This window comes from Chlorocebus sabaeus, chromosome 12 (genome assembly GCF_047675955.1).
Source record: "Chlorocebus sabaeus isolate Y175 chromosome 12, mChlSab1.0.hap1, whole genome shotgun sequence".
Taxonomy (NCBI): Eukaryota; Metazoa; Chordata; class Mammalia; order Primates; family Cercopithecidae; genus Chlorocebus; species Chlorocebus sabaeus.
The window spans coordinates 1,823,902-1,846,545 of record NC_132915.1 but is presented as its reverse complement, the minus strand read 5'-3'; the positions used below and the strand labels follow the sequence as shown (position 1 = coordinate 1,846,545).

The window sequence follows — 22,644 nt, the reverse complement described above, 5'->3', positions numbered from 1 at the left end:
CAGTAGCCTCGACCTCCTATGCTCAAGCCATCCTCCTGTCTCAGCTTCCCGAGTGACTGAGACTATAGGCATTCACTACTGTGCCCAGTTAATTTAAAAAACATATATTTTTTTGACTTGGCGTGGTGGCTTACGTCTGTAGTCCCAGCACTTTGGGAGGCCAAAGCAGGTGGATCACTTGAGGTCCGGAGTTCGAGACCCGTCCTGATCAACATGGTGAAACCCCATCTATACTAAAAATACAAAAATTAGCCAGGTGTGGTAGTGCACGCCTATAATCCCAGCTACTCGGGTGGCTGAGGCACAAGAATCGCTTGAGCCCAGGAGGCGGAGGTTGCAGTGAGCGAAGATCATGCCACTGCATTCCAGCCTGGCAACAGAGCAGGACCCTGCCCAGGCTGGTCTCAACCTCCTGGCCTCAAGCAATTCTTCCACTTCAGCCTCCCAAAGTGCTAGGATGATAGGCATTAACCACCGCACCTGCTGGCTTCTTTAATTTTTTTTTTAAACAGTGTTTTGTAGTTTTCTGCACACAAGTTTTACACTTTTTTTGTTAAAATTGTGTCTAAGAATTTTATTCTTTTTGATGCTATTTTAGATGAAATTGCTTTGCTAACTTAATTTTTTTTTCTTTTGAGACGGAGTCTCGTTCTGTTGCCCAGGCTGAAGTGCAGTGGTGCGATCTTGGCTTACTGTAACCTCTGCTTCCTAGGTTCAAGCAATTCTCCTGCCTTAGCCTCCTGAGTACCTGGGATTACAGTCACGCACCACCGTGCCCGGCTAATTTTTTGTATTTTTAGTAGAGATGGGGTTTCACCATGTTGACCAGGCTGGTCTTGAACTCCTGACCTCAAGTCATCCACCCACCTCGGACTCCCAAAGTGTTGGGATTACGGGCGTGAGCCACTGTGCCCGGCCTAATTTCATTTTTGGATTGCTCATTGCTAGTGAGCAATATTCAGAGTTGACTTTTGTATATTCATTTTGTTTCCTGCACATTTGCTTGATTCACTTATTGTGGTTCTAATAATTTTTAAGTGGATCCCTTAGGATTTTCTGTATAGAAGATGTTCTGTACAACAAATAGAGATTTGCTTTAGTTCTTCCTTTCCAAATGAGATGTTTGTTTTTTTCTAATTGCACTGTCTAGAACCTCAAGTACAGTGTTGAATAGATACAATGGTGAGAGTGAATATCCTGGTCTTGTTCCTGATCATTAGGGGGAAAACATTCACCTTTTAACCATTATGTATACCTTATTTGCTTTTAAAAGGCATAATCTAGAATACTTTCCGAATGTAATTGAAAATATAAAACGTGGTGTTGTTGTTGCAGCTTTGAAAAATGTAGGTCCAGCCAGTCTCATAAGACATATTTAGGTGTGAATATAAAGTTCCTGAACATTCTTTCTGCAGCTGTTCTCTGGATGCAGCATGGTTGAGAATGTGAAGCCTGTGCTGGGGTCTGGTTGGCTGAGCTGCCACTCTCCTCCTGTGCTGCTGTTCCGGCTCTGACTTTCTTTCCCTAGCTCATCGGCCACTCAGGGTCTCATCTAGAAGCAGGTGGAGATGGGCTGGCATTTGGCAGCCCTGGCAGTCTGTTGACTATGCATTGAGCTGCATCCTGGAATCTCTGGGTGTTAGGAGTGGGTAAAAGGTTCTTAAGTATATATTTTAAGGAAATATAGCCTTATTACATAAAATTTGGGGAAGAAAATCACCCATAAATCTACCTTTTAACAGACAATTTTAAATATTCATTTTCAGCCCAGCATGGTGGCTCACGCCTATAATCCCAGCACTTTGGGAGGCTGAGGCGGGTGGATCACCTGAGATCAGGAGTTCAGGACCAGCCTGGCCAACATAGTGAAACCTCGTTTCTACTAAAAATGCAAAAATTCACCGGGTGTGGTGGTGTAATCCCAGCTACCCAAGAGGCTGAGGCAGGAGAATCACTTGAACCCGGGAGGTGGGGACTGCAGTGAGCTGAGATTGCACCACTGCACTCCAGCCTGGGTGACAGAGTGAAACGCTATCTCAAAATAAATAAATAAATAAATAAATAAATAAATAAATAAATAAATAATCATTTGCAGCCCTTTTCTGTATATAAAATGTATCTTGTTACATTGTAGACCCTACATAGCTTTGTATCCATTTATTTTATTTAATATTAATTTTCCAATAGTATTTGTATTACAGTTATAATAGCATGTTCCCTCAACTGAATGTATCATAATTTATTTAACCATTGTGATGTCTGACATTTAGGTTGTTTCTGATGTTTTTCCCACGGACACTGCAGTGAACACATTTACACATGTAGTTTTTTTCCTGTCTTTCGATTATTACCTTAGAATAAGTTTCCCAAGAAGAAGTAATTAGGTCCAAGGTCAGAACCTTTTTTTATTATTTTGAGACAGAGGTTGCAGTGGTGCAATCTTGGCTCACTGCAACCTCTGCCTCCTGGGTTCAAGCAGTTCTCCTGTTTCAGCCTCCTGAGTAGCTAGGACTGCAGGTGCACACCACCATGCCTGGCTAGTTTTTGTATTTTTAGTAGAGAAGGGGTTGCACCATGTTGGCCAGGGTGGTCTCAAACTCCTGACTTCAAATGATCCGCCTGCCTCAGCCTCCTAAAGTGCTGGGATTACAGGCGAGAGCCACCGTGCCCAGCCGGTCAGGACTGTTTAATGACGATGCATAGGCCTGACTTGATTTGTCAAAGGATGTATCGGTTCACATCATGAAGTAGTTTCATCATAACCTTTAGAATGGTTGGACAGAATGGTGTCTTAAATTGCCAAGTGAAGGCTGGGTGCGGTGGCTAACGCCTATAATCCCAGCACTTTGGGAGGCTGAGGTGGGAGGGTTACCTTAGGTCAGGAGTTAGAGACCAGCCTGGCCAATATGGCGAAACCCTGTCTCTTCTAAAAATACAAAAATTAGCCAGGTGTCATGGCGTGTGCCTGTAATCCCAGCTATTTGGGAGGCTGAGGCAGGAGAATCGCTTGGACCTGGGAGGCAGAGGTTGCAGTGAGCCGAGACAGCGCCACTGCACTACAGCCTGGGCAACACAGTGAGACTCTGTCTCCAAAAATAAATAAAAAAATAAGTAAATAAATTGCTAAGTGAAAGTGGCATGAAATCTTTTAATCTCCATTTATTGTTATTATTTAATGTGATTTGTTAATGGTAAATGTGAAAATTAATTTGGAAAATTAGTAAGCTTAATTAAAAATGTAAAATATGTAAAAGAAAAAACCAATCAACCAACCCTTGGTGTCTGACATGCTTCACTCTTTTCCTGGCAGCCTGCCGATGTTCACTGTGCTCAGGAAATTCACCATTCCACTCACCTTACTTCTGGAGACCATCATACTCGGGTGATTTTGTTTTTCCTCCATTCTTCCAGTGTGTCTCCCACCCACTGCATTTCTTTTCCCCAGCAAATTCTAGTAGCCATTGCTAGTTGGGCAATAATTTAAAGACAAATGGTTTATTCATTTAAAAGTAGTTGCGTGCTTCTGTGATTCCCTAAGAACTTAATGAGGGATTTTTTAAAAAGTTGTAATTTTACCATAGACAAATAATGCATGTTTGTGGTAGAAAATCATAAGAAAGGGCCGGGCGCGGTGGCTCCCGCCTGTAATCCCAGCACTGTGGGAGGCCGAGACGGGCGGATCACGAGGTCAGGAGATCAAGACCATCCTGGCTAACACGGTGAAACCCCGTCTCTACTAAAAATCCAAAAAAATTAGCCGGGCTCGTGGCGGCGCCTGTAGTCCCAGCTACTTGGGAGGCTGAGGCAGGAGAATGGTGTGAACCCAGGAGGTAGAGCTTGCAGTGAGCCCAGATCAAGCCACTGCACTCCAGCCTGGGCGACAGAGCGAGACTCTGTCTCAACAAAAAAAAAAAAAAAAAAGAAAGAAAAGAAAATCATAAGAAAGAAGGAAAAAGAAACTCCAAAACAGGTGTAAACCTGTTTCCTGAGCCAGATGGAATATATACCAATTTCGGAATACAGAAGAGAAACTGTCCATGTATACAGGATAGGTGTGCAGTGTATGAGGGATGTCAATTCTGATGCAGTGATTATAATATCAGAAGAAATTAATTTTTATATTGTTGGTATAAAATTTCTCATGAGGATATTTAGTTTGATATCCAAAAAGTTGATTCTTGATTTTGCCGGGAGGATTATTTAGAAATGAATTTCGGTTGGTGGTTCAGTGTTTTAAGCCCTTGTTTTGAATATTATCTTAATCTTTGAATAATCACTATCAGTTCGTACAAACTAGATCCACCAGCAGGAGTGCTTCTGTATTTTGTCCCAGTATCTCTCTAGTGAGAACAGAGAAATCAGTTTGTAATTAGATTAAGAAAACTGCTTAAGAAATAACGTAAATTTAGTCTGACTTAGAAACACTTTTAGTGCTTTCTCTACATCAAGCATTGTTTGCTAGATTTTAGCTGTAAAACTGTTGATGTCTATTTTCAATTTGTTTAAAAAATAGAATCATATTTCAGTGTTTTCCTGTCCGCTCCCTTTCCTTTATTTATGTATTTATTACAGGAAGCAGTATTCGCTCAACATCATCGTCAGTGTCTTTGCCATCATTCTCGGGGCTTTCATAGCAGCTGGGTAAGACTTTGGACTGTTCCTGCTCAATAACTTCTTTGTGTCTTTCACAATAGGCCCAGCCCCGTCCTCTGTTTTTCATTTTCCATCTGGCTGCCATTGAACTGACCAGCCAGGAGACAAATCTGTTGAAGTTAGTGGAATCCCTGTGTGTTCCTGTGAAAGTCAAAGCGGGTCCCACCTTGGCCAGAAAATTTCTGAGAATATGTGAAGAGAGCATTGCAAGATATTAATACAGCTTTTCTTCACAAAAAGCAGTGAACTGTTTACGTTTCTTACTGAATGTTTGTCTTCAATATAACAGCTTTACTTGAGAAGTTCTTAGGCATTTGATTAACAATAACAGACTTACAAAGCCTTTGTGTGCTGATTTATTTTATTATTCCATGATACCTTAGCAGTTGCTATTTCCGATGGTAGAATGCTAAATGTATTTGTATGTTTGGGATATGAGCCAACACTGGTGCACGACTACTACTTTAATAATTATTTTGCAAAAGGAATAACAAGGACTGTAAGTCTTCATGGGCAGGCAGGTGCTCAGATTTCTCTGTTATAGCATGCATGGTGGATAGTGCATGTTAATAGTTACATTCCCTGGGTGTGGTGGCTCACCCCTATAATCCCAGCACTATAGGAGGCCTGGTGGGAAGATCACCTGAGCCCATGAGTTTGAGATCAGCCTGGGCAACAGTGAGACCCTATCTCTACAAAAAAAAAAAAAAAAGGAGAGAGAGAGAAAATTAGCCTGGCATGGTGGTGTGTGCCTGGAGTCTCAGCTACTCAGGAAGCTGGAGAAAGAGGATCTCTTGGGCCCAGGAGTTTGAGGTTACAGTGAGCAATGATTGCACCACTGCACTCCAGCCTGGGCAACAGAGTAAGATCCTGTCTCTTAAGAAAAACAAATCACGCTTATTATTATTATAAATGTATTTAGTCCATTGTGCAGACTAAAGTTTATTACTTAATGTTTCATCTGAACCTTTCTCTCCCCTAGTCCTAGCCATGGGCTGAGTTTCACTCCTTGAAAGCCGGCTCTGTGGTCTCAGTGCTCCAGTTCACACCGTGGGTATAGTGCCAGCAACCATTAGACAGCAGCGCTCAGAGCCTGGTTTAGTCATGACAGGCTTTTTTTGGAATGAAATTTTAGGAGTAAAGTAGTTTAAAAAGGGAGAAGTTCTGTGGAAGATGCTTTGGGGCTAAAGGGGACAGCTTCCCCCTCTACTCTCTGAAGGTTCATTAAAAAAGGAACTGTGGTGGCTCACGCCTGCAATCCCAGTACTTTAGGAGGCCGAGGTGGGTGGATCACCTGAGGTCAGGAGTTAAAGACCAGCCTGGCCAACATGGCGAAACCCGTCTCTACTAAAAATACAAAAATTAGCACGGTGTGGTGGCGGGCGCCTGTAATCCCAGCTACTCAGGAGGCTGAGGTAGGAGAATTGCTTGAATCTGGGAAGTGGAGGTTGTAGTGAGCTGAGATTGTGCCATTGCACTCCAGCCTGGGTGACAGAGTGAGACTCCATCTCAAAAAAAAAAAAAAAAAAAAAAAAAAGGAACTGACAAAAGAGCAGATTGAGAAGAAAAAAAGACACACAGATTTACCTTCCCATGCCTGGGGTAGAGATCACGGGAGAGTGGCCACCCAGTGACCCAGTGGGGTGCAGGTGCTTCTATATCCTTCTTCACGGGAGGGCAGGGAGTGGAGACAATGCTTTGGAGAGGTCAAGAATGATGACTGGAGAGAATGAATGGACCTGGGAGACAGAAATTGTAAAGGATTGATTCTCTTTGGAATTTGCACCCGAGAGGCAGACATTATATTTTTAAAGTCTGCCCAGATGTGGCTGCATTCCTCAGTCTTGTTCTCTGCAGTAGATGTCAGAGAGGGGGATGGAAAGCAAGTGTGTTCTCATGAGTGGCAGTCTTTTAAGGTCGAAAAGGGAGTATCCAAGAAAAACCTCTTCAGCATCTGCTGCCCTTCAAGGGCTTTCCATGTAAAATAATCTGCATGCCAGGGTACCATATTTTGGGGTAAAATTCCCTGGGCTCCTCCCACGGCACTCTGAGGTCTCCCCAGCACAGCCCCTCTCTTCCAGCTTCCTTAGGGCTCATCTTGAAAACCACTGACTTACAGCCAGTTAAAGACTTTTGCAAAAAATGGTTTATAAAACTGTTGGTAAGTCTTTGGTGAGGAATGGCCCTTCAGTTACCATGTGTATACAGGCACGTTTCCAGAACCAGGGAGCAGAAATCCCGTCTGTGCTTCGCATATGTAAGGACAGTCTACAGATGATCTGAAAGGGTAAATCGGGGTTCCAAAAGCATCTGACTTTCAACCAAGAGCCAGCCTGGAGTATCCATGCTCAGGCTGGCTCTTCCTCTGGCACTCACAGAATGGATCCCCTCCTGGCTGCTGGCATTCACAGCGCTTAGCCACAGATCAGCCGTGAGTGCTCAGCTAGAGACCAGCAGTGACCCCATCCTGCTCTCCTCTTACATTAGCGCATCCAGATGCAAGCAGTGGCAGATCAGACTGTCCGGTGAGCAGGTGATGCCGCTGTAACAAACCACCTCTACACGGCAGTAACTTCACTCACCAGATGCACCCCATCCATGCCACACACGCCACCCAACACCAGGCAGTGCTAGTGAGAGGGCTCTGCTCCATGTGCTTACTCAGGCATCCAGGCTGATGGAGTCCCTGCCTCAGAGGGCACTTCCTTTGCCAGACAAGCAGGAAAAGGGAATGTGGGGAATTGTGTGCTGGTTCTTAAAGGTTTCACCCAGAAGTGACATGTGTCACCTCCTCTTACATTTTATTCAAAAAGCAAGTCACATGGCCAGAAAAAGTTAAAATACAACATCTGGGCTGGGTGTGGTAGCTCATGCCTGTAATCCTGTTACAGGAAAGGGGTCCTGATCCAGACCCCAAGAGAGAGTTCTTGGATCTTGTGCAAGAAAGAATTCAGGGCAAGTCCACAGTGCAGAGTGAAAGCAAGTTTATTAAGAAAGTAAAGGAATAAAAGAATGGCCACTCCATAGAAAGAGCAGCCCCGAGGGCTGCTGGTTGCCCATTTTATGATTATTTCTTGATGATTGCTAAACAAGGGGTGGATTATTCATGCTTCCCCTTTTAGACCATATAGGGTAACTTTCTGACATTGCCATGGCATTTGTAAACTGTCACGGTGCTGGTGGGAGTGTAGCAGTGAGGATGACCACAGGTCACTCTCGTGGCCATTTTGGTTTTGGTGAGTTTTGGCCGGCTCCTTTACTGCAACCTGTTTTATCAGCAAGGTGTTTATGACTTGTATTTTGTGCTGACCTCCTATCTAATGCTGTGACTTAGAATGCCTTAACCGCCTGGAAATGCTGCCCAGTAGGTTTCAGCCTCATTTTACCCAGCTCCTGTTTAAGATGGAGTTGCTCTGGTTCACACGCCTCTGACAATCCCAGCGCTTTGGGAGGCCCAGGTGACAGGATTGCCTGAGCCCAGGAGTTTGAGACCAGCCCTGGCAACATAATGAGACCCTGTCTCTACAAAAATAGAGATAAAAAAATTAGCCGGGCATGGTGGCACATGCCTGTAGTCCCAGGGACTCAGGAGACCGAGATGGGAGGATCACTTGAACAACTGCAAGAGTTACATGAATCTGCTCTAATTGATTAAACAAGTAAATTCTTCAGAAATGTCTGTGCTGTCACCACCGGCCTAAACAAATGGTGGGTAAGCCGCCTGACAGTGGCCCAGGCTTCTGGGAGTGGGAACAGCGCTGCTGGGAACTCCCCCGAGTAGGAGATCCCCTGCAGCTCTCCCAGGAGGTGGGCTGTGTCTCCTCCCATCCTCTTTCCACTCACTTAGCTCTGCCGTCTAAGGGGGCAGCAGACTCTGCTCTTCTTCACGCTGAATTACATGTGGATAGGTAAGAAATTTGGAAGACCCTTATTTTGAAGAAAATCCTTTTGTTTTGAGACGGAGTTTCGCTGTTGTTGCTCAGGCTGGAGTCACAATCTTGGCTCACCGCAACCTCTGCCTCCCCGGTTCAAGCGATTCTCCTGCCTCAGCCTCCCGAGTAGCTGGGATTATAGGCATGTGACACCATGCCCAGCTAATTTTGTACTTTTAGTAGAGATGGGGTTTCTCCATGTTGGTCAGGCTGGTCTCGAACTCCCAACCTCAGGTGATCCACTCACCTTGGCCTCCTAAAGTGCTGGGATTATAGGCATGAGCTACTGCGCCCGGCTGAAAATCCTTTTTGCTTTTTTTTTTTTTTTGAGACAGAGTCTCGCTGTGTTGCCCAGGCTGGAGTGTGGTGGCGTGATCTTGGCTCACTGCAAGCTCTGCCTCCTGGGTTCACGCCATTCTCCTGCCTCAGCCTCCCAAGTAGCTGGGATTACAGGTGCCCCCGCCACCAAACCCGGCTAATTTTTTGTATTTTTAGTAGAGACGGGGTTTCACCGTGTTAGCCAGGATGGTCTCGATCTCCTGACCTCGTGATCCACCCGCCTCGGCCTCCTAAAGTGCTGGGATTACAGGTGTGAGCCACTGCACCTGGACTTTTTTTTTTTAAATTGTGACTGAGAGAGAATTCTGACTTACGATGACTAAAATTAACTTCCCTTCTCACAAATATGTTTGTAGATAATAATAATGTGCGGAGGTCTCAAGCAAAAATCTAATCTAATTTGCATTCAGATTTTGGTACAGTTTTTGCTCTCTATTTCATTCTCTTTGGTTAGAAATAATCTTATTTTGACGTTGAAGAAGATTTAGGATATGCCCCTCCAAACTATGCTACTGTGGGATCAGGATTATTTTGAGCCGAGGACAATTGAGAATGAACACATCAGGAAGTTTGCTGCCTTCTCCTTTCTGCCTAAAAAACAGGGAATCAGTTTCCCATTGTGAAGGGGGCCCCTTCTCCCATCCCAGGAAGAGGAGAGCAATTCCTGTCACTGGATGCAGGATCGGCCCTGAGATGCATCTGCATAAACAAACCCTCAAATAACCCTTCTCCTTCATCATTTCCACTATAGATTTCCTAGTTACTTTCTAACAGTTACACAATTTATTTGTTCCTTGAAGCCCAAATCCTCTTTCCTTTGTCACAATGTAAGTCCCCAAGCCTCACTGTTTCTTTGAGTTTCATTTATTTTCTGTGAACTTTAGGGAACGTATTAATAAGATTTGTATTCTCTTTCTCCTGTTAATCTGTCTTTTATCAGTTAAATTAGCAGGCCCCCAGACACTGAACCTAAGAGGGTACAGGAAAAGGTTTTCCTCCCTGGCAGTGTGTATTTCTGAATTATGGCATGGTCTAGCACTGTCTGCAGCCATCAAGGGCAGGTGGGTGGGCCACATCATGACTCAGCTGTTGCTCTTCCTCTTGTTCCTGTCTTAGCTCCCCAAATGTTTTTACGCTGGTGCTATTTATAATGGAAATGGAAGAGAAGATGTTTGAAAAGAACGGGAAGAAAGGAGCCAATAAGGGGTCACACAGAAGGATGGACAGGGTGTGGCTGGGGCACCAGAAGGAGGTGTCACTGCCTCATGCAACCCCTCTTACCCAGTCTCTTCCCAGCTGCCCCTCACTGGCTGCACCCTGGAGGTGGCCCTGTTCACTGCAGTAAGCAAAGTCGCTGAGTGGGTCAGGGTGAAGCACTCCCCTTAGGAAAGTCAGGGCTCACCAATTATTATGCGGATTCCTCAGCTAGCGAAAGAAAGGGGTTGCAGTTGAAGGAGGATGGTTCATGTCCCTCAGGTTTTAAGCCGTTCACTGCTGAGTTGAAGCCACCTGATGGGCTGGTTTGGTTTTTGTCTGGAGGCAAAGCAGAGGAATTAAGCATTCACTACCACAAAGCGTGCCACAGAAAAGTGGATTTGATTAGGGAAAGGTAAAACAGGCGGGCTTGGAGGCCAAGTTAGGAGTTTTCGAATAATCCTTCTCCTTTTATGGTCTCCCTCCCAGGTCTGACCTTGCTTTTAACTTAGAAGGCTATATTTTTGTATTCCTGAATGATGTCTTCACAGCAGCAAATGGAGTTTATACCAAACAGAAAATGGACCCAAAGGTACCAGACCTTGCCTATGGCTTTTTGGCTTTGTCATCTGGGCCCTAGAATTATATGAAAAACGAAAATGAATGTGTACAGTGGCATGTCATGTAATTTATATAATATGACGTGTAGATTACTAATTTATTTTCAATTATCTTGTCTGTGTAAGTTATTATTTGCAAAATTTTGGGTGAAAATGAGATAGGATGGGAAAAGCTACTAGTTTAGATGCACACTCAGAATATATAAAAAGGGATTAATTTGAAAGGCAAACTAACTTTTTTACTGGCATCATCAACGACCAAGGCAAGGTCAGGGGTCAGGATGTTCTGAGAGCACTAGTTTGGAGTCTGGAGATGTGGGTTAGAGACACAAGTTTTGCTACTTACTGGCTGTTGTGACTTTGAACCTTAACTTCTCCAAACGTCAATTTCCTCATCTGTGGAGTGAAATGACTGCAATGGATAATTTGTAAGGTCCTGTCCAGCAATAGCTGCTGCTTCTGATGATGAGGGGCTGGGGCAGAGGAGCTTTGCTTTTGTGTGGCTGCCTGTCACGTGGAGGCCCCATCCCTCCCCCACCCCCAGCTGTTACAGGAAGCCCCAGAGGATGAGTCAGGCATATGTTTCTTTGTTCCAAGCTCTTTGTGCTGGATGAGGGAGTTCACTCTGACCAACAGGCTTATTTCTATGAGCTTTTTTTTTTTTTTTTTATCTGCACTGTTTTTTTTTTTTTTCCCCCTGCATGGCCATTTTTTTTTTTTTAACGGTAGCAGTTGTACAAAAACAGGTTTGTTGTCTTTGCAAAATCACAATATGTCATCCTTTTTTGAAAGTGGTGAAGTGGTGTGGCCACTTTAATGAAAGTAAATGTATAATGCTGCTGTCCTTTAACGGAAACAGCAGATGTTTTTAAAGAGTTTTGTTTATATTCACGTTTTTAATGTTCTTTATTTTGTTCCAGATTTCCCATTTTGAATAATGTGCTTAAAAAAAACCCCACACAATTAGAATGCTGGAGATGAATGGAACCCTAGAGGCTTTCCACTGCCATGCGTGTTTTCTCTGTAGTTTTGGTGTAAAACAAATGTTTATTCCAAAATCTCAGTACCCTCAAAATGAAGCATTTTATGTCAGAAATTTGCTGAAAATATTCCAGTAGAGTTGCCCAGAATGCATATTCTAACTTTGCATGAATATGCAGTTGAATAAATGGCTCCAGGAAATCTATGCGTCATGTTTCTAAAATTGAGTGGTTTTTATGTTTTTGTTTTTGCAGGAGCTAGGGAAATACGGAGTGCTCTTCTACAATGCCTGCTTCATGATTATTCCAACTCTTATTATTAGTGTCTCCACTGGAGACCTGCAGCAGGTGAGCTGATGGCAATCGTTACAGTCTTCCTTAGCAGGCTTTAACATGTTTAATATTTAACATTTGGTATGCACAGAAATAAAACGCGTAAAGGTAGCTGGGACTACCAGGAGGGTACATGATAACAAGATGTTTGATATCCCTAGTAATCTTTTGGCACTACCCTTGCATTGGCATTTAGCCTTAGCCACATATCAAGGAGTGCCAAGAACTGTGGACTTGGAACTTTTTGGAACACAACAATACAAATCTGAGTTTGAGTTCCATATCCCCCTTTGCTAATGTGGGACCCTGGGAGAGCTACTTACCCTAGAAGGGGATTTTGATCATTTCAAAAAATAGGTTTATTTATTTGTTACTTTCTATTACGGACATTTTGAAACGTGCACAAAATAGAATAATTCAATGAGTAGTCACGGACCCACCACCTAGCTTCAACACTTTGGCATTTTGCCATATTATTTTATCTGTCCTCATCCACCCCCACTTTTTTGTTCCCTGGAGTGTTTTAAAACCTATCCCAGCCGTCACGCCATTTTACCTCTAAATATCCCAGGATCCACATTTGAATTTTGGGAAGGTGGTGTTCTTTCAGCATTTTCCCTGAAACCCGATCTGCTGCTGGTGAGAGACAAATGAAATGGTGAATTAGTGGTAAGATCTGAGGCCCAGTGGAGCGGTGGAGGCAAAGTCTCTTAGGAAATGTGAACATTCACTATAGTGACAGCTCCAGTGGCCACCCTGAAGGGTGCAAGACGATGCCCTAGATACTTTTCCTATATAATAGGAATAGCCCATCCGGTGGCTTCAAGTCAACAGTGAATGGCTTAAAACCTGAGGGACATGAACCATCTTCCTTCAACTGCAACCCCTTTCTTTCGCTAGCTGAGGAATCCGCATAATAATTGGTGAGCCCTGACTTTCCTAAGGGGAGTGCTTCACCCTGTCCCACCCAGCAACTTTGCTTATTGTAGTGAACAGGGCCACCTCCAGGGTGCAGCCAGTGAGGGGCAGCTGGGCAGAGAGTGGGTAAGAGGGGTTTCATGAGGCAGCGACACCTCCATCTGGTGCCCCAGCGGCACCAGACTTCTTCAGGCAGTCGCAGGCCACACAGCCTCTGAGAATTTTGCTGATGTGCAAGTGAGTGTGAGAAACGAGATGCGATGGGCAAAACCCTCCTCGGCGGGACCTGCACCCACAGACTCGACTCCAGACACAGCCCTGACTGGCCAGGCGGTAACCCCCTCATTGCTGGTCTGGGGCTGGGGCTGGGGCCGCACCCATTGACCCACGGCCAGGGCGGTGTTTCCATGTCGAGCAGTCAGCGTGGGTGCGTGTTGCCCACCAGCTGAAAGTCAATCCCATTGGCAGCTCTTTTAGGGTCTGAGTGACTCTGAAGGCTGCAGGTTGCTGTGGACTCCTGGGCAGCTCATTGTTCTTTCGTTAGCTGGACTTTCTCACTTGACCAGTTCTCTTCCCAGAAGGAGGGATCAGCAGAGGGGCTGAGCAGCCTCGTCCCCGGGCACAAACTGCCATTTCCGTGGGTTTATATGGAAAACCACCACGTGGCACCAATCTGGATAAAGAGCTCTCTGTTTCGGGTTAATCAGAACGTTGTGAACCTGGGCCTCCCTGTTAATTCCGTGTTGGAAGATAAAGCGGGCACCTGCCCCTCTCTAGGAAGAATGAGCAGGGCAGGATATCTGAAAACACAGTATTTGTGTTTCAGCTACCATCAATCAATTTGAAACTGAGTCAGTGCCAGCAACGTTACACAAAACAAAATTATGAACTCTTGGCCAGGCGTGGTGGCTCACGGCAATAATCCCAGCACTTTGGGAGTCTGAGGCAGGCAGATCTCCTGAAGTCAGGAGTTCGAGACCAGCCTGGCCAACATGATGAAACCCAATTTGTAGAGAGTATTTTTAGCAGTAAAAATACAAAAATTAGCCAGGCATGGTGGCAGGTGCCTGTAATCCCAGCTACTTGGGAGGCTGAGGCAGGAGAATCACTTAAACCCAGGAGGCAGAGGTTGCAGTGAGCTGAGACTGTGCCACTGTAATCCAGCCTGGCTGACAGAGAAGCCTCCGTCTCCAAAAATAAAAATAAAAAAAAATTACAAAGTCTTCATGAGTGATTCTAGTGGCTTGTCTCCTTTCATTATTATAGAAGTGAGGTTTTTTTTTTTTTTTTTTTTTTTTTTATCACTGGAGTTTTATCTGTTCTGAAATTCTGGTATTTTAGATAATTTTTTTTCCAGAAATAGAAATTTAGAAACTCCTAAAAATTGTTAAAACACCTCATTGGGACTAAAAGCATATTTCCCCATGGGAACAACGCTATGAAAGGCATAGTGACCAGAAACTGAATTTTAGGTAGTTGATGAGTAAAATAGATTAGGTGTATTATGTTAATAATTTATAACATTGTTTCAGAAGAAATATGTGTTCTCATATCAAAGTCATTGGCTTATAAACTTGTAGCATGGTGTTTTCAGAAGCTGCTACGTGCCTGTAATGATTATCATGCAGAATTCTACTTTCTCATGTAATAATAATAATAGCTAATATTTGTCGAGGGCTTATGATGTCAGACATTTTTCAAAGCATTGTTCATGAATTATCTGACTGCATTTCCACGACGGAAGAGAAGGTCCTGTTACTATTCCTGTCGTATAGGAAAAGCATCCAGGGCATCCTGCTTAAGTATCTTCCCAAGAATAGCAGGTGGCCAGTCCAGGCACTCTGGGCTCTAGAAACACATCCTCCACTGTCATCTCATTTACTTTATTTGTATATGAAAAATGTTTGCTTTCTCCTTCATGTGTGAAAAACATATCCCTCACTTATATAAAGTACAAGAGACCTAACATATACTTTATGTTTATTTATTTTATTTTATTTTTTTGAGACAGAGTCTTGCTCTGTCACCCAAGCTGGAGTGCAGTGGTATGATCGTGGCTCACTGCAACTTCCGTCTGCCAGATTCAAGCAATTCTTCTGCCTCAGCCTCCGAAGTAGCTGGGATTACAGGTGCCCACCACCGTGCCTGGCTAATTTTTTGTATTTTTAGTAGAGATGGGGTTTCACCATGTTGGCCAGGCCAGTCTTGAACTCCTGACCTCAGGTAATCCGCCTGCCTTGGCCTCCCAAAGTGCCAGGATTACAGGTGTGAGCCACTGCACCCAACCCCAAAAGTTTGACTTTTTTTTTTTTTTTTTTTGAGATAGAGTTTTGCTGTTGTTGCCCAGGCTGGAGTGCAAGATCGCTTGGCTCATTGCAACCTCTGCCACCCAGGTTCAAGCGATTCTCCTGCCTTAGCCTCCCGAGTAGCTGGGATTATAGGCGCCCACCACCATGTCCGGCTAATTTTGTATTTTTAGTGGAGACGGGGTTTCACCATGTTGGCCAGGCTGGTCTCAAACTCCTGACCTCGTGATCTGCCCACCTTCCAAAGTGCTAGAATTACAGATGTGAGCCACTGCGCCCAGCCAAGTTTAACTAGTTTAAAAAGTATTGTATGATAAGAGATGCCAAATATATGAGACACTCACTGTAATCTGTAAGAAAAAGCCATCAACTCCATAGGGAAAAAAAAAAAAAAAAACAACAGTGAGGTTTCCACTACTAACATTGAATCAGGGCAAATTTCTTCCCATTGGTCCCTTTTGACCATGGCGGAATTCATTTTAGATTGCAAACCAAATAAGAGAAAGAAATGAATGTATGTAATTAGGTGTGTTAGCCTGTAATATAAAATTGCTTTTTGTTTACTGAGTTTGGTTTGACTGTGAAAGCTGATTAATGAATTAGAGCAAAATGTGAACTTCTCTTGTTAATGGAAAGAAATTCGATGAGTTATTTTTCCTGGTTAACTGGGACTAGGAGCGATGGAGAGGATCAGAGATTGTGGTAAACGTGTATGTGTGACTCACTCCTCTGGGAATTCAAGCCCAGACTTTGGACTTACACAGTCAATAGATCTATTAATAGTGCCTCGATTCTATCTCTGATGAACAAAGTCAGAGATGACAGCTTCTCTTGTTAACAAATTAGGCCCTTGGAAAATACTCAGCGGGTGAACTTTCTTCACTATTTGAATCACTGCAGTAGGTTCAAAGTACATCTAGTATATTACAGTTGACGAACAGGGATAAAGAATGGGACTTTTTTTTTCCCCTGATTGAAAAACCCTGAGTGCAAAGTGAAAAAGACTCATATTCCCACAATAAGTCTAAAGGAAGAAGGGCTTTATTGTTATTTACCTTTAATTATTTCTTTTTAAAAATAAATGTCATGCTACATTATTTTTAAAATGCCACTAATACAGTCTTATCATTATTAAGGAAATAAAACTAAAATCTATAAAAATTTAGGTTGGGTCTGGTCATGGTGGCTCATGCCAGTAACCCCTGTACTTTGGGAGGTTGAGGCAGGTGGATCTCGAGGTCGAGAGATCGAGACCATCCTGGCCAACATGGTGAAAACCCGTCTCTACTAGAAATACAAAAATTAGCTGGGTGTGGTCGTGAGCACCTGTAGTCCCAGCTACTCGGGAGGCTGAGGCAGGAGAATTGCTTGAACCTGAGAGGTGGAGGTTGCAGTGAGCCGAGATGGTGCTGCTGCACTCTAGCCTGGTGACAGAGGGAGACTCTGTCTCAAAAAAAAAAAAAAAAAAAAAAAAGTTAGGTTGGTGAAGAATCTAAATATTTTTATGAGAGTCACAAAATAGCTCTCAATGGATTTTGTTGTCTCAGGAACACATATATAGTTTTTATTTATTTCTTATTAATGGATGGATTGATTTTTTACTGTTTGCATAAATACTTTTAGCTCTTTGAGAAAAGAGATGTTTTTCTACCCTTGGTTTGAAATTTAAAACTTACGTATTTGTCTTATTCCCAATTTTATTTTAATTTCAGACAGTAAGTGTTTCCCATGATTTTTGTGGTTTTGTTTTGTTTTGGTCTTTGACTGCCTTAAGCGTAAACTTTTCGGCTTTAATTCTCTTGGATGTTTTCTGCTCCTTTGATTAGCTTGGGGCTTGCTGGTAAGACAGATTTTTATTTATTATATTTTTCTTTCACAAGTATGCATTTAACAAAAAGTGTTAGGATGCAAGGAAATTGTCAAACATATACAGAAGGAGACAGAGGGATGTGGCAAACTCCACATCTATGCCCATCAGCCAGTTTCAACAGTTAGGAACACTTAATGTGAACCTTTTTTTTAAAATTTTTTTGAGACAGGGTCTCACTCTGTTGCCCAGGCTGGAGTGTGCAGTGGTACCATCACGGCTCACTGATGGTGAGCCTCCATCTCCTAGGCTCAGGTGATCATCCCACCTCAGCCTTCCCAGTAGCTGGGACCACAAGTCTGCACACCACCATGCCCAGCTAATTTTTGTAATGTGTATCTTTTTGATAAGTGAAGTGGGCAAAGCATTACTAATGAAACAATGACAGTGAAATGTGACAAGATGGTCCCGATTGGAGAAGAGAATTCTAGTTTAAATTCTAGTTTAAAAATTTGAACTATAAACTTAAAAGATTTCATTTTAAATACATAGTTTCTAAAACTTGGCTAACAAAGTATTGCTTACTAGAAAGTGAGTGGAACTTATATTTGATTCTATTTGATCCTGTTACAGAGCACATACTTACGGGCAGTCTTCAGACACGTTCAAATTGTTTTTGGATACAAGTAGGGAACCAACCATGAAGAAAATACTCCTTCTTCTTGTCTCCTCAGGAGGGTTAATTTAATTTTCTCAGCTAAGGATGAAATCCCCAGAGAGCAGAAATTGAGTCTTTTTTGTTTGTTTTTTTGAGGTGGAGTTTTGCTTTTGTTCCCCAGGCTGGAGTGCAATGGCATGACCTTGGCTCACTGCAACCTCTGTCTCCCAGGTTCAAGCGATTCTCCTGGCTCAGCCTCTGTAGTAGCTGGGATTACAGGCCCCTGCCACTGTGCCTGGCTAATTTTTGTATTTTTCGTAGAGATAGGGTTTCACCATGTTGGCCAGGCTGGTCTCAAACTCCTGACCTCAGGTGATCCACCCGCCTCGGCCTCCCAAAGTGCTGGGATTACAGGCGTGAGCCACCGCACCCGGCCAGAAATGAAGACTTAAACTTCTTTGTCTACCATTTCCTCCACCCCAATTACTTGATTGCTTTGTAAGTAGCAAATAATAGTTTATTTGTTCACAATACTTCCTAAGCATGTGCAAGTTCCTGAAAACAGTTTATGACCTTAAACTTTTCTTGCCTACATTATTAATTAAGAATAAACTTTTTGGCTGGGTTTGGTGGCTCACGCCTGTAATCCCAGTATTTTGGGAGGCCAAGGCAGGCAGATGACTTGAGCCCAGGAGTTTGAGACCAGCCTGGGCAACATGGCGAGACTCTGTCTCTACTTAAAAAAAAAAAAAAAAAAAAATAGCCAGACATGGTGACCTGTGCCTATAGTCCCAGCTACTTAGGAGGCTGAGGTGGGAGGACTGATTAATCCCAGGAAGTAGAGGCTGCAGTGAGCCATGATCACACCTGGGTGACAGAGCAAGACCTGGTCTCAAAAAAGAAAGAAAAAAAAGAGAGAGATAATCAACTTTCTTCTAAAATTATTTACAAAAAATAAACCCAACCTTGAATTTGGGACCACAAATTAAACTAGTAAAGGTGTGTAAAGTCAGTGAATCAATGATAGCCTCAGCGATAATAGCAGTTGTGATTTTGTGCTGACCGTCAGCATAGTCCTAAACAATTTCATTCAGTCCTTACATCCACCTTTTGAGGAAGGCTTTCCTTTTTTAAAATAATCTACATTTTGTAAAATGAATCTGAGGTTCAGGGAAGAAAAGAGATTTGCCCAATGTCACCCAACTAGTATCACCCAGGATTTTTAGCATTATATTTTCTGTTTGGGAAGATGGTTCCTGCATCAAAACGCAGTTTAGTAAAACCAGTAAATTTAAACTGCAGTATCATTAACCTAATCATTACTTTTTTTCTTTTTTAATAATAGGCTACTGAATTCAACCAATGGAAGAATGTTCTGTTTATCCTACAGTTTCTTCTTTCCTGTTTTTTGGGGTAAGAAACCATAGATAAGTAGGGACATTGGTCGACAATATCTCTTGACAAGTCACATCAAGATATGCCTTCTGTCTATTCTGTCAGAATTCCTTTGTGTTTCTCTGACTTTCTCTGGAGAGTACCCCTGCAGCAGTGGCAGGGACCCAGGAGACCTGGAAACCCAGCCTGAAAGACCAGGAGCAAGCATACAACTCTTGTTTTTGAAAGTCATGCTAATGTCCTTTCTCCTCCAAAATACGATGTTGCCTATTGATTTCTGAAAGTTTGTCTGAAATGAAGTCAGCTGACGTTTCAAGCTCAATGCTGAGGACTTTTTTGTTTTTGTTTCTTAAGAGATGGAGTCTCACTGTGTGGTCCAGGCTGGACTCAAACTCCTGGGCTCAAGCAGTCTTCTTGCCTTCGCCTCCTGATCAGCTGGGACTCCGGGCTCCTGCCTCCAGGCCTGGCAGTGATATGTTTTCGTCTTTGTCACCATGTCGTTAGTTTTTCAAGATGCCTTCCTCACATAATGATGTGACTATGACAGCCTTTTCCTATAGTGCTACACCTGCTATATTCAGGAAAATTTCCAAAGAGAGATGTCCAGGCTGTTGTATGGTCCAACAGTTAGGCTATTTTGTTCTTGAAATTTTCTTTCTCTCTTTCTTTTTTTTTTTGGAGATGGAGTCTCGCTTTGTTGCCCAGGCTAGAGTGCAATGGTGCGATCTCGGCTCACTGCAACCTCTGCATCCCAGGTTCAAGCAATTCTCCTGCCTCAGCCTCACGAATAACCGGAATAACAGGCGTGCAACACAATGCTCGGCTAACTTTTTGTATTTTTAGTAGAGAAGGGGTTTCACCGTGTTAGCCAGGATGGTCTCAATCTCCTGACCTCGTGATCCGCCCGCCTCGGCCTCCCAAAGTGCTGGGATTACAGGCGTGAGCCACTGCGTCCAGCCCTGTTCTTGACATTTTCTTTAGGTATATCTTCTTCTTAAGAGGCCATATAGTTTGTGTCTATTTCAATCTTCTAAAGACTTAAAAATCCCTTTGCATGAATAGGTGATACATGCAACCAGGAAATCATTAAAAAGGTATGAAAGAATAAATAGGGAGGCAGAGGTGGGTGGATCACCTGAGGTCAGGAGTTTCAGACCAGCCTGGCCAACATGGCATAACCCCATCTCTACTAAAAATACAAAAATTAGCTGGGTGTGGTGATGCACACGTGTTGTCCCAGCTACTCAGGAGTCTGAGGCAGAAGAATCGCTTGAACCCAGGAGGTGGAGGTTGCAGTGAGCCACGATCATGCCACTGCACTCCAGCCTGGGTGACAGAGGAGACCCCATCTCAAAAAAAAAAAAAAAAAAAAAAGAATAAATAGGAAACACCAGCTCCCTTCCATTCTTCCCTGCCTCCAACACTGTCGTTTTCTTCTTCAGAGGCAACACTGTTGGAAATCTTGGGAGGATCCTTCCTGATGGAGGGTTCTTTCCAATACAGGCCCTGGTACCTTCTCCCATACTGAAGGGGCCTTGAATTCCTATAGCAGGGAATTACTCATCAAATGACTTTTCCTGTGAAGGAAGATGCATTCCCTCTCCACCGGCCACACTTTTCATTCTGTGTAGGTGAACTAAGACAACTCATGACCTCTTTGATCAACGCTCTTCCATTCTCAAACTCGATTTCAATTGCAGTGATGTAGTCACATGTAGTAAAAACATTTATGTGTCTCTTCCATTCATTAGTTCTCTCTTTAGCTGTGTCTGATTTAATGTTTAACCTGTTGGTGGAGTTTTTGATTTGAACAATTTTATATTTTCTTTTTTTTTTGCCCGTCTCGGCCTCCCAAAGTGCTGGGATTACAGGCTTGAGCCACCGCGCCCGGCCCAATTTTATATTTTCTTTGTAAAAGTTCCACAGTTTTTTCCCAAGCGTGCCTGTTCATTTAGAATACTCTTACTGGTGATCTTGTGACTGTGCCTTTTACTTCTTTAAGTGTCATACACAGCTATTCTGTATTCTGTATCTGACAGTCCCAGCATCTGCAGCTCTTGAGAATTTAAGTATGTAGTTTTTTGTTTCAGGTGATGTTCATTGTGGTTTGCTTTTTTCTGTGTTTGGTGACCTGTGATTGTGAGCATTTTGCTTAATTTTTTTTTTTTTTTTTTGAGGTAGAGTCTCACTTTGTCCCCCAGGCTGGAGTCCAGTGGCATGATCTTGGCTCACTGCAACCTCCACCTCTTGTGTTCAAGTGATTCTCCTGCCTCAGCCTCCTGAATAGCTGGGATTACAGGCGCCCACCATCACACCTGGCTAATTTTTGTATTTTTAGTAGAGACGGAGTTTCACCATGTTGGCCAGGCTGGTCTCAAACTCCTGACCTCAGGTGATCCTCCTGCCTCGGCCTCCCAAAGTGCTGGGATTACAGGCATGAGCCACCACACCTGGCCCGTTTGGATCAGCCCCGTGAGCTGAAATTGGGAATTTGAGACACTTTTCCACAGGGACAGGCTGTGTTTGCTTCTGCTGGTAGCCAGGGGTTGCCCCAGATTTTGGTCCCTTCAGGCCTTTTGAGAGTCTGGGCTCAGTACCCCCCGTCCCCCTAGAGTTTGGCCCCAAGCCAAACTTCTCCCCCATTCATGGAAAAATTGTCTTCCACAAAACCAGCCCCTGGTGCCAGAAGGTTGGGGACCACTGCCTTAGAGCACTTAGCCATTGTTGGAAGCGTAAGTTTAGTAAAATACCTGTAGTTTTCCCCGTTGTTGACTGAGAACATTTAACCTTGGGAAAAAAAAAAAATCTAAGCCATGCTTGTGAGTCATCCTTTGTCAAACCATCTCTTATTTTTCTCTCTCATCGAAAAATAAGAAGTCAGCCCTTAGTACACAAACTGAGGCTAGCTCCTTTCCCTGGCTAAGCCCGTATTCCTCTGTGAACAGTAGAGCAGAGATTCGAAGTCTTCTCATGTCATTGTAAACTTGATGACATATTGGCTGTTTTGGTTTGTTTTTTGTTTTTAACATGCACTTTACTGTTTAACCATTCCATGAAGGAAATCAAGAATTTGACCCTCTGAGGTCAGCTGTCCTCAGTGGGTGAGGGCGGACAGCCTTGCTGTGAGCTGTCACTCTCCAGGGCTTATCCATGAGAGGCTTGACCCCATCTGTCTACAATTCCATACTCTTTTTTTTTTTTTTTTTTTTTGAGATGGAGTCTCGCTCTGTGGCCCAGGCTGGAGTGAGTGGTGCGATCTCGGCTCACTGCAAGCTCCGCCCCCCGGGTTCACGCCATTCTCCGGCCTCAGCCTACCGAGTAGCTGGAACTACAGGCGCCGCCATTGCGCCCGGCTAATTTTTTGTATTTTTAGTAGAGACAGGGTTTCACCGTGTTAGCCAGGATGGTCTCGATCTCCTGACCTCGTGATCCGCCCACCTCGGCCTCCCAAAGTGCTGGGGTTACAGGCTGAGCCACCGCGCCCGGCCAACATGAACTTTACCTTTAAT

The 22,644-nt window shown here is 43.7% G+C and overlaps 1 protein-coding gene across 5 annotated transcripts in view; it reads left to right on the top strand.

The window, feature by feature from the left end:
• Positions 1-22,644, top strand: part of SLC35D2 (solute carrier family 35 member D2) — a 62,194-nt gene that overhangs the window by 26,777 nt on the left and 12,773 nt on the right. For all 5 annotated transcript variants that reach the window (XM_007969897.3, XM_037998698.2, XM_037998699.2 and 2 more), the window contains 5 exons: positions 3,311-3,382; positions 4,573-4,641; positions 10,608-10,710; positions 11,974-12,066; positions 19,086-19,153. In XM_007969897.3, coding sequence (XP_007968088.2) covers positions 3,311-3,382; positions 4,573-4,641; positions 10,608-10,710; positions 11,974-12,066; positions 19,086-19,153 — 405 coding nt within the window. The remainder of the gene's footprint in view (positions 1-3,310; positions 3,383-4,572; positions 4,642-10,607; positions 10,711-11,973; positions 12,067-19,085; positions 19,154-22,644) is intronic.